The sequence below is a fragment of the Pseudopipra pipra genome, chromosome 8 (assembly GCF_036250125.1).
Source record: "Pseudopipra pipra isolate bDixPip1 chromosome 8, bDixPip1.hap1, whole genome shotgun sequence".
NCBI lineage: Eukaryota > Metazoa > Chordata > Aves > Passeriformes > Pipridae > Pseudopipra > Pseudopipra pipra.
Window position 1 is genome coordinate 19,673,922 of NC_087556.1, and position 15,997 is coordinate 19,689,918.

The window sequence follows — 15,997 nt, forward strand, 5'->3', positions numbered from 1 at the left end:
CTCATTCATTAGTCCAAGCCTGCCAAAGCTTAATGGCTCGTGCTCACCAGGACACTCACTAGCACTGACTGGTGCACACTGAGCGTTAAGTCCTGCATAGTTCTCATACTGCTTCCAGTTCTTCTCCCAGAGGATTTGAATTCACCACTCCCCCCCCCCCCAACACATTCATTTAGCAACAACTGCAAGAGAAATAAAGCATACTTAATTTTCATCTTTCCACACATGTAGGCAGACTTGTGAGTTCCTTTTTTCTCTAATTACAATAGATACCTATGGGGGTGATGAGGTATTACTCTATACATTACTACATTACTACAAAATCAACAGAGATATAAAAATTACACCTGCAGATTGTGGGGCAAAACAATTTGAACAGTTATGCAAAGCTTATAAATTGCAACACAGACTTCATCCACCCTCAGAGGTGAAGAAACTCTGGCTTCCATACATTTCACAAACTTCAGCATCAGCCAAAAAGTATTGTAGAAATAATTGCTGTTTTCACAAATTGTATTTTCCTTGTATAAGTTAAAAGAGAGGCCAGTGCTGAGCTTTTCATTTGCAAGTTGCCCCTTCTATGGGTGACTGGTGCTTGGGCAGGAGGCTAACACTACTTGGGACATTCCCAGACAAGGAGCTGGGAGTGTGAGCAGAAGAGGCAGGCATGCAGCCCTCTCTGACCTTCATGAGACTTTCCTTTTGACACTTCTTACTATACCTATACACCCAAGATTCATAATTATCTAAGTGCCAGCTCAGAGCTTCCTCACTCATCACTTATGAATATTGTGCCACTCAACCTCATTGCTGGAAATCCACAGGCCAGCCCATGCCTTTGACCTTGATGATGAGCACCAGGAATATTTTTGCAGGCCTGACAGTGCTGAGGAGAATCTTCCATCCTGTTCTCATTAGTGTTCAGCAGCTGTTCTCACTAGTGCTTTATGCTTTTGCACTCCAGTCTCTCTTTGTGTGGACTCCACTGGGAGGAATTCCTTCACTGTTTGGACCTGTAGGGTCCATTGCTGAATAGGGAAGGTCTGCCTTCACCCCCCGAAATACACCTGTCCTGGGGGCCAACAGTGGTCCAGCCAAGGCAACAGTATGGGGCAGGTGGCTGAGGGCAGTTGTTGCATTATTAATTGTATTATCCCAGGGATACTGTGGAGAGCACACTGTTAGACCCTGTTCTTAGTTCTCAGTGCTTTACTCACTCTCAAGAAGCAACTGCTTGCGCCATTATGGCATGAAATGTTTTTAAAGCCATATGAGTGCTTGAGGGGTTCTTTCTGTTTTTTGCTGCTTTATGTTCCCTTGGAGACTCCTGGATGGCAGCTTTCACAAAAACAAGTCTGTCTCTCAATAAAGCATACCTCCCCTTAAAGGCCCTCCTTAACATACTTAAAATAGCCAAATGTTTCTGATAAGTACGTACACTAGCTGGATGAAGAAGCCAAAAGGACATATTTGATCCATGATGAACTGCTATATTCAGCTGTATACAAATATCTTTCATTCCTAAGTCACTTCCAGAGCCAGGTCTAATTCCCAAAATAGGAGAGAAGGGGGAGAGCAAAAAGTTTACAGAAAACATCAAAATGCTAGCAATTATATGCTGGACATTGCTGGGGCTTTCATCCATAAGGAGCACTGAAAGGAGTTGACTTTCATAAACTGAGTGTGTAGTCAACAATTTATACAGAAACACTTATTTATATAAGGGCACCTAGAGAGACCAGTTAAAAGTTCATTTACATATGACTACATTTGTGAAGATGCAACCACACCTCTCACAGCAACATCTCAACCTTTAAGCATTTCCACTTAATTCTACACCTGATTATAATGTGAGTAACTTCCCCTGAAACCTGTTAGTTTACAACAGTGTGCATGTCTAATCTTTTTAGAAAATCAGCCCAATACCCACTCTTGTTCATCTTCTTTCCCCACCTCAAACACTCACTTCAAACACGTACTGCCAATAACCTGCAATGACTTTATCCAATAGTTTGCTATTTATGGTATTATGCCATTTATGCCTTGTCCTTTCATGCAATATTTTTTTTACTGAGTTATTTTTGTCATTGAAGCATTGCTTTGCACTAAAGAATGAAGCTGGCTTTGTTTACCACGAGTTAATAGCACATCTTAATGACTTAGAATAGCATGAGGTACTCGAAGGCAAGTATGCATTTAAACACTTCACTCATGAAATTCATGTCAAGCTTCAAAAGACACTGAGACTTTAAAAAGGGGAAAACCTGCCTTTCTCAGAGGGAAGATGAAAGAACTTAGAGTATATGGAAGGAAATAATGAGAAGATTCAAAAAAACACCCCATCCCATGTGTAGAGTCAATATTTGAAAACACTCCATGTCCTAAACCAGCTCTTTGAAAATCATTTCCTCTCCTAATTCCTTGCCAGAAACTGAACTCAGATCTTTCTATTTCTCTTTGAAGGCCTGATAACAAGTCTTGTAGGAACAAGTCTTCTCTTGAGATTTTCTTTCTGATCTGTAAATATTAAAGAAAATAACTTTTAAGGATATATTAAATATTTTTAGTCCTAACAACAGCCAGTACTGGAAGAAGAAAGCATGCAAGCTATAAAATAAATAGAAATGTCAAAGCCTGTTCAAAACCTTGCTCAACATTCATCTCAGTGTTTAAGCTGATCTGTTCTATGTGGATGAACAGTATCTGTAAGACAGAATGAATATTTGGACAAACAAGTATAGCAAAATGAACAAGAAAAAATAATTAGTTTAAAAATTTAAAAATACCATGCTGGAAAGGCAGAATGTAAAACCCACCAAGTTTATACCAGAGTACATAAGTGAAAAAAAAAAGCCTCAACTCAATCATACTTCTGCAAAGCTTGTACTGTAGTTGTAGTGAAGACACCACTCCTGTGGTGAAACATGGCTCCACAAAAAGAGCCTCACAAAGGCCACTATCCCGAAGACATAACTGTCTACTCAGAACTACCTACTTAATTTCCATTGCTGGACAATATTGGCCCACTCCCAGTATGCTTGAGACCACTGACACAAGTCTGCCCGTTATGGTAATGTTTCCTGAGTCCATACAGATTATAGAAAAGCATACTAGTTTCGTAACTATTCATTCAGAAAAAATCTGTTGAATTCTATGGCCATCTGAGAGATGAAAATATAAATAGAGGAAAATGTCCTGAAACCACTCCTGCAACAATGTAGAATTATAGAACAGCAACAAGAACATTAAAAGAATAAAAGAAAAATATGTGCAATAGCATCTGTAGAGGTATGAAGAGTCAGAGTTCCTTCCATCCTTTCCAGATAACATGAGAAGCTGGAATTGGTAGGTTGTTAGTAAAAGAGAAAATTGTTGCAGGTTTATTGACAATTTCATTAGGTATGATAAGGTATATCTATGAATATATTTGTTTTCAAAATTCCTGATCCTGCTCTGCCACTCCACAGAGGCTGGTATTCTCCTTAAAAATCCAGCAATCTGTGATAATAAAAGAGCCTTGTTATAGCTGTTGTGGCTAAGGAGCTGGAAAGCACGAGGTTTAAGGATAAAAGGAGTCACCTCTCTCTGGTGCTACCTTAGGGAAAAGCTGAAGTGATAGTAGAAGGAATGAGGAGTGGGGAAGAAATAGCTACTTGTTGTCAAGGTGCTGCATGACTGGGGAAAAAGCAGTGCATGACCATCATTTCACTGCCATCTTTACCCAGCACAACTTCCTAGCAGCCAGGAATTGAGTTTCTATTCTTCAATAGCCACAGTTGCTCAGCCAAACTCATGACTTCTGGCGCAAGGTTGGTAATGCTTTCAATTATTTCTGATCCAAAACTGATGAAGACTTTGTGGGAGCTGCAAAAGATGGTATCAAACCTGAGCTTGAGGATTTGCTTTAATATTTGGAAACAAATGTATTTCATTGTGTTGTTTTGTTTGTCACTCATCTGGCTCATATGTGACCATATGGCTATTTCTTTAAAAGTTCCTTTTGGATAAAGAGGAGTAGCCTGGCTCACCTACCACGAATTTAGGTAACTGTGGGATAGTTGCAGAGGTATGGGAAAATGGAAAGTGAGGGAATAAGAAAGCAGCAGCTTTAAACCAAAAGAAAGGAGTCTAGCTCGGTAAAACAGAGTTTTTTTAAACGTCTGTTCCTTTTTCTGCAAAAGGAGCCAAGTATTTTCAACACACAGATTGTACCAGAATGTAGTGCTACGAAGTTAGAATATAAATTGTTGTTCTGTCATAAGAAAAAAATAAGCTATCATATTACTCTGGAAAAAAAGTTTAGAAGTCTTCTTGATTAGTAGAACAATAAATGCAGTAGGTTTTTTGGCTGATTGAGTCTGGCTTAAAGATCTGTTACTGGGACAACAGAAGTTCAGATGTGGCCTCCAGGGGTTTGTGTCATGTAGAGAGGATGCTGATTCAAACACTGCATTTTCTTTGAGCTATGAGTATGTAGGTCTTCACAGACAGTGGAGCTGTCTGTGCATCTAAGCACACATAACATAGTTACCCTTCAGGTTTTTTTGTTCCTTACTTGCTGAACAAAACTGGATGTCCCTGCACTCAGTCTCTACCTAGCATTAGATTTAGCAAAGCTTTTTTTTCCTTTCTCCATCCTCATCCTACAGAGTTGAAAAAATTTTGCCATTGAGCAGTTTTGTATACTTTTCACCAGGCAACTATAAGTAACTGCTCTATTAAGGTTCTTAAGTTTTTGATTAAATGATATTTACTTTTTTCACTTTATTTACTTTTTTATTTCTTTTTATTACTGTCTTTGCTTTTTTCAGCTAACTATCGAATAACTTGTTTGTCTGCACTTTGAAAACTTCACTGACAGTGATTGATTTTACTTACAAGTTGCCCAATAACACCTGTTTCCAGGGTTAGCCAGAAATGTTTCCAAATTCATCCACAGAACAAATGCGTGGTATGGTAATGCAAGTGACCTACTTCTCAGACAAATGAGGGAAATCCGTTTCTCCAAAAGCTTTGTTCCTTTTCTTGGATTCATTGATATTTTTGCCCTGTCAAGAGCAACATCCTGATCCACATGTTAGCAGAGAACCCAGGTTGCTGCCAAACTCCCTCAGATAGGTGTTTGAAATCAGCTTTGTTCTGTTTAATTAACAAGTAGAGTGTCCCAGACTGGCTCCATTTACTATTAGGCAGAACTTCCCTCCTCAGGGACCTGTCTGGATTACAAGTGCAGAGCGGGACTACTGACAGATGAATGTATCGCTTTTTGCAGAGAGAAGATATGGCTGTTCGTTGCTGTGATGTGTTTGTTTCAGGGAGTTACTTATTCAGAAGAACTGAGAAGAATGGAGAGAGCTGTGGATCCTGAAGCATTTATGAATGTTGTAAGTTGCTCGGTGGAGTGACCTGAGGGTGGACGTAGTGCATGTCTTACAGTGGAGAGGTTTCTAAGTGTTAGAAAGAACAAGGTAGATAAGCTGCTTTATTTGACCTATCCTCTGTAGTCACTGTATATAGTATTGCTTTCTCTTCTATTCTCTTCTGTTTGCATGTCTAACAGCACATCTGTTTGATAGAAATTGAGGCAAACACCCTTCCTTAGTAAATCTCCAGAGTTAATTTCCTTTTACACATCACTTACCAGTTTGCTGTTGCTGGCACTTTCTGCATATCTGAAAGAATGACCATCTGGAATGTCAACATTTCATCAGCAAGGAAATCTCTAAATAACTAGAGGTGACCAGCATAGATCAGAAATGGCCAGCTTTTCAGAAGAACACCTCTCACCAAGCAAACTTGTTTAGGTCTTTAGTCGCTTTTTAAAATCTTGGGGTTTCTGTCCTGCATGACAAAATACATTGAGTAATTCTCTGAGTACAAGTTATAAAAAACAACTCTCTTTTGTAAAAAACAGGTTGAATGTTACCGGGCAAAAGTAATATTTACTTCAGATCTGAAGATGGGCTGTGCTAGTGATTTCCCTCATGACTCTGCAACTGCCCGATCTTGTTTTTTTCATAATTTAGTCAGCTTCTCAGCAGTACTCATTGAATCTATGCAGTTCACAATAGGGTGGTTGTGAAGCTTTCTGGGTTTCTCTGAAGGTAGTTTAAATAAACTGGTTACAGCTTCCATTGCAGCAGACCAGGAGCATTGCACTCAGGCAGCTCCTCATCTCAGCCACACACCTTATCTCAGCTCATAAACTCCTGCTATGAGTTTATAGTGATTCTTTTATCATCAGAATGCAAGATCTTGTGATGATTGCATGGCAAGAGTATAATACAAGTTTTACACAACATATTTTAACTGAATGGTAAAACCCTAGATATAACAAAAAGAATAAAGGAAATTTGTTGGGTTTTTGAGGGTTACAATATCCAGTCTGATGATGCTTTATTCAGATGCTTAATATATGTAGATTAAATGCCCAATCTGCTTTCTAACATTTCTTCATTCTATCTTATGCATGTAATACATGAAATGGAGTTCTGCAAGCAAATGCATTTGTACCTTCTCTTCTAGAATGAGCTCATTACTTACAAAGGGTACCCCAGCGAGCAGTATGAAGTGATGACAGAAGATGGTTATACCATTACCATTAACAGAATCCCTTACAGTACTCAGAATCAAGGAAGCTCAGGTACAGTTCTTTAATATGACACAAGACCAGCCTAGATAGGGCATGCTCTAAAAAGTGATACCTTGTATTTGTATAATGTCCACCAAGGCTTGTATACGAGTGAAATTTTAAGAGCATTCTGGCTGCCCTGAACAACCTGAAAGATCTACAAAATGTCAAATATACCTATTTATAATAAAAATCCATTATAATATGAAGCATATGCCTCCTAATAAGAGTTGATGAGTAAAAGTTAAAAAAAAAAATAAAAATAGGATAAAGGTTGTAATCTGCCTAATCAGCCTGTCACGAGAAAGCAGTTCTGGCTTCTAATTTTGCTTTGGTTTTGCTTACACAAGGTTAATATCAGTGGCTGATTCATATTTTGAGTAAAGGAAACCTCTGCAAACAATCCCACACCTTCATTCTCTGTATCAGAGTTGAGAATCTCAAGCTGAAGCAGCTGAGCTACACAAACAATGACCAGAGGGTGCCCAGTTAGATGTCAGGCAGATCTTTCTGTAAATCCTTACAGAAGCTTAGAAGTTCTCTCTTACACACAGGGATGTTTTGTTCTTATGATTAGTTGATGCAGGAACAAATCCCAGTATTGAATAATATCCCTCAACTACAAGGAAATGAAAAAAAAGTTATGAATTGTTGTTTTGTTTCTGATTTGCTTTTCAGCTTCGAAACCTGTTGTGTTTCTCCAGCATGGATTATTGGGAGATGCTAGTAACTGGGTCACAAACCTGCCCAACAACAGCTTGGGCTTCATGCTAGCTGATGCTGGTTTTGACGTTTGGATGGGAAATAGCAGAGGGAATCGCTGGTCAAGAAAACATCAAAAATATTCCATTGATCAAGATGAATTCTGGGCTTTCAGGTAGACAGAACCATTGAAGGGCATATCCATTGCCCATCCTCACATATTAATTTCAGCTGGCCAAAAATCCTACCTTTTAAAAAGCATTCTTTACCTTCACTTTTGCTGAGGTGCATTTGAACTGTAATAGCAATGGAGACTACTTTAATTACTGCTAGAACAGGTTCTTCAAACTAGAGGCATAGCAGCAGAGCAACTCAGAGGAACCTGCACAGGTGATCTCCAAGCCATTCCTGTGCCCTGGAGGCAATTTTGGCAGCTATTAGAAACATTAGTCTGTATATTACAATATCACAAAAGTGGCAGAAGGAAAAATGTAAATAATTTTTACATTTATTTTAATGACCGTTTAGAAACAGACCTTTTTTTTTAATGCCAAATTGTATAAAATGTGTGATTCCAAGGAAGGAGCTCTGTTATTATATCATCACCTGTTTCTTCTGTATATTCAGTTACAATTCAACGTGACACTTCTTGAAGCTCTGGTCCTTCTGTTAAAGTCAAGGGAGAAATTACCCCAGAAAATCTTGAATAGTATCTTCCATATCCAGTGTCAGGAAAACACAGAACCGAAAACAGATGAATGATTCACTAAATGGTTCAGACTGTTTCTTTGCTGACAGGCCATTAAGAAAAATGGGAATTCAATTCAAAGTCTGATTTTTCATTTATGCATGCCTCTCTTTCAATCTCCTGACTGCAGTTTTGATGAGATGGCAAGGTTTGATCTTCCAGCAGCAATAAATTTTATTGTGGAGAAAACAGGACAGGAAAAGTTGTACTATATTGGATATTCACAAGGTACTACCAACGGTAAGTTACACACAACAGATGAATGCTTCAGAAAAACAGGAGTAAAATGTGATTTGAGATACTGAGCTACTGAATGTACCTGGGGTTTTCATTTACTCTTTACAGGTGTGAAAAACACATTTTACATTTATTATAAAGACAGTAAAACGTAATGGACCAAATGCACTGCTACTGGAAGTCTGTCAACTTAAAATTTTACTGGAAATTACTGTGGGCCGTGAAAATTGCTTCTTTCCAAGATGCAGGGGTGTGCCCAACAGCATCTGGTCAGTTGACCAAAATAAACAAAATGGGAAGATGAGAGTACAGACAGAGAAGTTGGCTAGTTTGGACCGGATGTACACACAAAAAAAGAAAACATGAAATTGGACTGACAGGAAGCAAAACAACTTCTCCTCATATGAAATGCATGAATATACATCTGAAGTATACATTTCTGTTTAAACAGGCCTGCAAGAAAGCTGCAAAGGCAAAATATAGAAATTTCTCCAAAAAGGGAAAAAACCTACAAGCTGGTACTCACGGAGATGAGGGATTTCACATAAATCTAGACTGAACCATAGTCTCTGAGCAACTAATAACGTTGCTTGTAGGCTTGAAGTTGCAGAATAGCATTTATTAATAATGAAAAAAATGTACAAACAATGGTTTTTTAACTCATCTTTTTTGTTTTCTCAGCTTTCATTGCATTTTCAACAATGCCAGAGCTGGCTCAAAAAATCAAACTCCATTTTGCATTGGCACCTGTCACTGCTATCAAGTATGCTAAAGGCCCTGCCACGAAACTCCTCTACCTTCCTGAAAAAGTGCTCAGGGTATGCGATATCTTGGTTTTGACTGTTTAACTGTGCACTTGCTTGTTCAGCTCTTAAAATGGTTAAACAGAAAGTATAGGGCTTTGTGAAGTCTACTTATTTGCATGTGGGTAGGTTTACCTTACAGCTGAAGCCTTTGAAAGTTCAGACTGGGCATTAAGAAAAACTTTCTATCGAAGGCAATACTGCAGCACTGGGATGGGTCACCCAGAAAGGCACAGAGATGCAGACCCTCGAAGGTGTCCAAGATTTGTGTAGACAAAACCACAACTGATATGCAAGCTTAAAATTAACTGTGAATTGGAGTTAATGTTTAACGTATCTCTTCATTAAAAGTGATGTAACAGAAATTGAGTAATGCCCAAGAAGGCTGATGCAATGCAAAACCAAGTTATTTCTTTCTTGTTTGTGGGAACATCAATTGGCAAATGGAGAAAAGCCATCAAGAACCACTGACAGTGCTGGAGAAGAGGAACAATGTACATTCTTAAGTGAACGTTACTTTGTATTTCACAGGGTATGCTTGGCAAAAGAGAATTCCTTCCCCAGACTGAGGGTCTAACAAGGATAATAGCCCCTGTCTGCAGCCACCGAGCTTTTGCCAGCCTTTGTAGAAGTGTCTTCTTCAGTCTGGGTGGCTGTAACTTGAAAAACATTGATGTGGTATGTATAACTCTTGCCAACTCTACTGAGAGTTTAAGCTTATGCTCCCAAAACTCACCTTCTGTCCTGTAGTGTAAATCCTGAATTTCTGTTAGTGTGACGTTGCAGGGAACAGTCCCCGCTACTGGACAGCAGTATGTGCTGATTGCCCTATCACTAGCAGGGGACCACTGCCTCACTCCTTAGAAGAGCACTTGGCAGCATCCCTGCAGTCAACAGCTGCTCAGAGCCCCCCAAAATTCTGTAGTCTGCCTTCTGCCAGACCTCACCCAGGGCACATTTTACTCCTGGTTCATACTGTGTCTGCCACTGGTCTCATGAGAAATATTTAGTATGCTGGCACACTGCAGAAGAAGAAATAAAACACTTCATGTTTTCTCTTTGCAACAGAGTAAGGAGCACATATATTTCCCCTTGTCCTCCTCCATGCCCAGAGGCACAAGATACCTTGGGGATACCTGAGAGAGAGTTGGCAGACACTGTAGGGGGTTATTAAGACATACTTAGGCACCTCATGCTGTGTTCAGCTCTAGGTCAGACCACATCAAAATTTTGCTCCAGCATTTTTGAAAAAATGCCTCAGAGTGTGTTTGCCGAGGAGGAATTGCAGAGCAGCTTGTTAAGAAACCTGGCAGGACTAGAGTGTGTTTTCTTTCAAATAGTCATGCATTCCTAAGGCAATTACATTTCCCTTTGCTATTCTGTCCTAGAGTGATGCTCTCTCACATAGGATCTGATACAGATTTCTGAAAAAAACTCACCTAGTTTGGGGTCTAAATTGCTGACTTTCTATTCTATACTTTCCACCTGTAGATTCTTTTAGATTCTCAGTCATACTGGAAAATGTTCTGATTGGGGATTTTTCTTCCAGTGCTACTCTTAACCTAACACATTGCCATATCTGGAGTAAATCTGAAGGAGTCTCCAATCACACCACTCCAATTTCTATTGGTTTTATCAATCCATGACACTGCTGTAGCAGATGTTTTGATGTACATCTGAATGGAAGGGAAGAAGAGAGTGCTCACTGAGTATTTTCTTTCAGAACCGAATCAATGTGTATATTGCCCAAACCTCCGCTGGAACTTCTGTGCAGAACATAGTCCACTGGAGTCAGGTATGAGCAAACCCCTGGAAGACAAAATACATACTCACCTTGGGGTGAATAGAGAGGTTTAGAGATATCCTGCTATGAAGCCATGGCTTATTTCTTGGAGACACATGTAACTTATGGGGTATCTAGTACCTTTTATAAATGATGTCCACAGTTCTGTACAGAACTTCGCTTAAGACATTAGTCATGTTTCCAGTGTGCAATGAAGAAATGAGCAGGACTTAGACTGCTATGTAAATGATCAATTTTACTAGTAAAAGTCCATGTAGTTTCATCTCTTGCTTTCAAAGCTCTCAGTGTCTGGATAGCAATATAACCATAAATAGTAAACTATTTAGTAGACTCTTTATATCCCATACCTACAAGGTACTGCCACAGTACTCCTGCAGCAGCAATGCTGATGGGAGCTGCCTTTCTGTGTTGGGGCTCACTTTCAGGATTCATAAAGCCTGGGCTCACTCACAGAAGCCCCTGTAGCAAGGCTGGTTTCCTGGCTGCACTGCAGGAAGCAGTGTTGAGCACAGTGAGCTTGCAAGAGTGTGAATGCACTTTTCAGCACAGCAAACACATGAGTATGTCTGAGTGACATCTGCGCAGGTATTTACTCAAAATTAAACAATAGTTTTGGCTGTTCAAATAAGATATTAGATTTGATGAAGTTGCTTTTGTAACCATGACTTAGACCTGTAAAGAAAAAGGGTCCCAAAAACACAGTGGGGGAAGTTCTGCAAACTGACGCAGATGTAATTCAGCATCTAGCCACAGACTGGCAAGCACAAACATGCAGAAGTAATATTCCTGAGTCTTCACTGTCCTTGCTGTTATTACTATTCAGGGAGCCAACAGACTTCCAAAATTAAGATCCCACTGAAGGTGTCTCTCACAGTAGTAATAATCCATGCTGTAGACAAAGCCAAGGAGCACATGAGAAGAATTAGAAATGGTGATTTCTGTACTTAAAATAGAGTGGGAAGAGAAAAAATAAGATGGAGCCACTCATAGAGCTGAGTGATGGCAACACGACTGTCAGAAGAGGACAAGACAGTAGCAGTGAGGGGAACTTGCTGAAGGTAGTTGTTATTAGCAGTTTTCCAACCTGAACAAATTGTCTGCAAGGACACCTCTGGGTCTTTCTGCAGAGGAGATGATTTTTTTGGTTCTGACAAAAACATTTGACTCCTTTTCACTGTTTGACATTTTTAATTAATTTACTACTGGCTCTTTCATAGCTCTTAGAAGAACTTCTGTTGGGGCTTTAGATTGGAGTCAGAGGCTCAGCAGGAAAACACACAAACTTCCTGAATAATGGCTTTATAACTGCCCTTCTCTTGTTCACCCTTCTAGGTGGCCCGCTCGGGGAAGTTCCAAGCTTATGACTGGGGAAGTTCAAAGAAGAACATGGAAAAATACCAACAGGTATGTTTTGGTGAAACAATATTACCACCCTTGGACATCACAGAAGCACAAAGGAAGAGAGCAAGTGTGTAGGAGGAGACATATTTTCAAAATATAAGTAGATGAAAATATTACTACTTTTCACTTGGGAGGTCAGTGGAGAAAGCATACAAGCACTAATGGAAATAATAAATTTAATACATTTTAAAAGGAAGAAAGAGAGCAGGGAAGAGCAAAACTTTTTAATTACATGATCAATGGGAATAAGAGGAAGTAAGGGCAGAAATTATATAAAATGGATTTTGAAAAAAAAATTAATGGAAAAGAATAAAGACATCTTACCTAGTAGTGGATCTGAAACAGTTGACAATGCATGAGAGTTCACAGAAACAATATTAGGAAGAGTACAACTGAAGAACTAACAGCCACTCCTAAATTCTGGCAGCCAGAGACAAAAGGACTTTTTCCTCAAGAAGACTCTGAGGAACATCTTCTCCATTCAGGACTCTAATCCCATCCTTGACCCTCCTACCCTTTAGGTCTCCACAACAACCTGTCATTACGAGCTACATGTTTTAATTATGGTTTGCATGAAACACAACTTCTTTTGGTTTGACATGAATTTGCTTGCTCCTGGAAAGTCACTGGATGCCTTTTAGGTTTTGTGTTATGAGAAGTAATGGGATAAATACTTCCTGTGTTCTTTCTTCATACTATTTGTGATTGTATAATCTTGTCTCCTGTACTTGCTCTGGCCTCTGTTTTCCAAACTCAGAAGTCCTAAGCTACTTTCCCTCTCCTCCTACAGAAGCCACTCCATGATCCTTTTCATCCTTGTCACATGTGTTTTCTAGCTAGCTCATGTCTTCTGGGACTGACCAGCACTTCAAACGGACCATGATGGGGGTTTATCCAGAGGCATCCTGACATCTTCTGTCTTGTTCCAGGTTCTTGCCCTAAGATTCCTAGTTGAGAGGGCAAAGACCCAACAGTAACCCTTTGTCAACCCAGGAGGCTTTTTGCCTTTGACACTGCTATCAGCTGAGCAGTGATAGGCGAGCAAGAGAACTTCCTTCCTCTTTGGTTTAGGCACCTCTACTTTGAAAAGTGACAGAAGAAAGCCCAAAATGGACATTTAAAGTTTTCCGTGCTCTCCTGGACATTCATTCTTGTACTGTCTCATGTTTTCTAGACTATTCCTCCTGTCTACAACATAGAAGAGATGACTGTACCAACTGCAGTGTGGACTGGAGGACAAGACTTGCTCGCAGATCCCAAGGATGCGGCCGTTTTACTGTCTAAAATTAAGAAGCTTATCTATCACAAGAAGATTCCTGAATGGGCACACCTGGATTTTATCTGGGGATTGGATGCACCTTTGCATATGTACAATGAAATTATTGATCTGATGCAGAAGTATCCTTAACCCACAACCAGTAGCCTTACCTGACTCATTCAACAATATTCACTTTCATTCGGTATGAAAAAAAAGCCTTCTGTTGCATCTGGAGGCAGAGAAAGGGTTCCTCCTGCACACCCCCTGTCACTCCAATGCCTTTTGCATCCTGATAGTGCACTTCATATTTTCTGGCAATTTTCTGTATTACTTTCTTGATTGATACAGGTTAGATTCTGTGATGACCATACTTTGCTAACAGAGGACAGGGTTTGCTTGCAGCCTGCTCTCTTCTTTAGGCTGTAACAGTAACAAAAGCACTTACTTTCTCTGGATACAGTCAGTGATCTCAAGATGTTTTCCATTCTTCATATTATTTCTCAGTTTATTGGTTTGACAATTATTTAAAGGCATAGTGTAAGCCAAGACTAGCTCTAACAGTTGTAGTATTTATTAATTTTCTTATTAAATGAGATGATAACCATAAAGCAGAAACTGAATTAATACAAAAAAACCCTTACTCCTGAAAAGAAGATGGTTTGTCTTAATTTTAAACAGGACTGCTCACTGTTTTCATGAGGAGGAGCAAGGGACACAGGGAGACCCAACAGAAAACAACAGCCAGTCTCATGGTTCAAGCATGCACTTGGAAGCTGGGAAACTTGAGTTCAGGGCCCACCCTGAAATAGGGAAATATTTACAAACTCGATCTCTGCTGACAACACTTTCAGGATCTGTGTACATGATCTTTCCAGTGTGGGAGAAAGGAGCCGATTTTATTTTGGCAACACTTCCACAGGACACTTTAGTTCAAAGTTATACCCTGAACTCAGCAGGAATCTCACATCTCCTTTTATTTCCCATGTAAGCTACTGGCTACCACACAGCTGAGCTGTTCTGACCTTTATCGTGGCTCTGAGCAGCCTCTCTGGAGTTTAAACACTAAAATGAAAAGCACCCAAACATTGCTAGAAAGAATCCATTATCTCCACCCCATGGGTATTTAGAGCACTTTGACCACTACTGAAAAGGGCTGCTTTCAAAACAGTGCTGAAGAAACTGTCATCCTATTAATTTCCCAGGATAACTATGACTCTACCAATCTTCTTTCAAAGAGGTAGTTACTGCACAAAACCACTCAGTTGAAGGGTAACCTCCATGGTTATTAGGTTACAGTGTTATAGGTCACCATCCCTCCACAATAAAATGCCATTAGCTTCACTGTGAAAAGAAACACAGTGCATTTAGGGGTTTCCTTTCAGCATGACAACTTCATTCTCCATTTGAATGAAATGTTAATGTGGGCCAAATCTGGGATGCTATCCAGGGCAGGTACAGCTGTTAGACTAAGACAGTTCACTGGTGACACTGTATGACCAAAAGACCAGTGCCTCACTCTGTGTAATGGTTCATTAGCCAAACAAATTAACCATGGCTGTTGCCACTTCTGCACCTTTCCCTTCCAAAACAAACAACAGGCCTGATTCATCTTCTAAGCCCACTACTGAAGCCTGTTCTGTTTCCTTTTGCTTTACAAATGTAACTAGAGTTTGATCCAAACAAAACAGCTCTCCTCCAGACAAGTACATTCCTTACACCAAATACAAATTCCTGGAGTCAAATACCCTTCAGAGAGTCACTCTTTCTCACTGCTTGTAGGGGAAATGTATGAGGACTGAGGCTTACATTATAAGTTTTCCATACTTTCAATGGTAAATGAAATTGCAATATACGTGAAAGTAGCCAGAGCATTCCTTAAAGTCACCTAGGAAAGAGCTTGCAACTGCACAGCTATTTTACTACCTGAGACACCATAGAGAAGGCAGGGTGTTGAATTTTCTGGAAAATCAGTAAAAGCATGTTGGGCAAACAGCAATGGACACATTGTGGGGACTGTTGATCTCACCTTGGGACATGAGGAGGGATGAGGCATCATGTTGCAGAAGTCCTTCTGAGTGATTAATTTATGGTTTAATGAAAGTTGTTGTCACTTACAGACATCAGAGAAGCCAAGTTATAATGCTTTTCACTGAGAAAATACCAAATTACATTTTTCACTATCCCAAACAACATTCTTTACTTTGTATGTAAAGCAGAACTGATACTGTGCCTTCACTGACATCCTGTTATTTCACTCTTTTCCTTCCCCCACTAGTCAAAGGTATCATATCATTTGCAATGGTGTTCCCAAGAATACACCCCTTTCATCTGGTGTTCTTCTAAATGCTCATCAGCCCGTGATGAAACACAAGTTCTTCTGAAGACACTTGTGAATGAATTGGCTGAACAGGCT

General features: G+C 39.7%; 1 protein-coding gene across 2 annotated transcripts in view; it reads left to right on the forward strand.

The window, feature by feature from the left end:
• Nucleotides 1-14,222, forward strand: part of LOC135418027 (lipase member M-like) — a 33,232-nt gene extending 19,010 nt beyond the window's left edge. The window contains exons 1-10 of one of the 2 annotated variants that reach the window (XM_064662837.1): nt 3,532-3,809; nt 5,273-5,384; nt 6,526-6,643; nt 7,310-7,508; nt 8,212-8,321; nt 9,000-9,136; nt 9,653-9,799; nt 10,845-10,916; nt 12,258-12,329; nt 13,501-14,222. In XM_064662837.1, coding sequence (XP_064518907.1) covers nt 3,793-3,809; nt 5,273-5,384; nt 6,526-6,643; nt 7,310-7,508; nt 8,212-8,321; nt 9,000-9,136; nt 9,653-9,799; nt 10,845-10,916; nt 12,258-12,329; nt 13,501-13,734 — 1,218 coding nt within the window. In that variant the 5' untranslated portion in view covers nt 3,532-3,792 and the 3' untranslated portion in view covers nt 13,735-14,222. Of the gene's footprint in view, nt 1-3,531; nt 3,810-5,272; nt 5,385-6,525; nt 6,644-7,309; nt 7,509-8,211; nt 8,322-8,999; nt 9,137-9,652; nt 9,800-10,844; nt 10,917-12,257; nt 12,330-13,500 lie in introns of those variants that run through there. The other variant, XM_064662836.1, reaches the window with a different exon arrangement.
• Nucleotides 14,223-15,997: the final 1,775 nt, after the last annotated feature.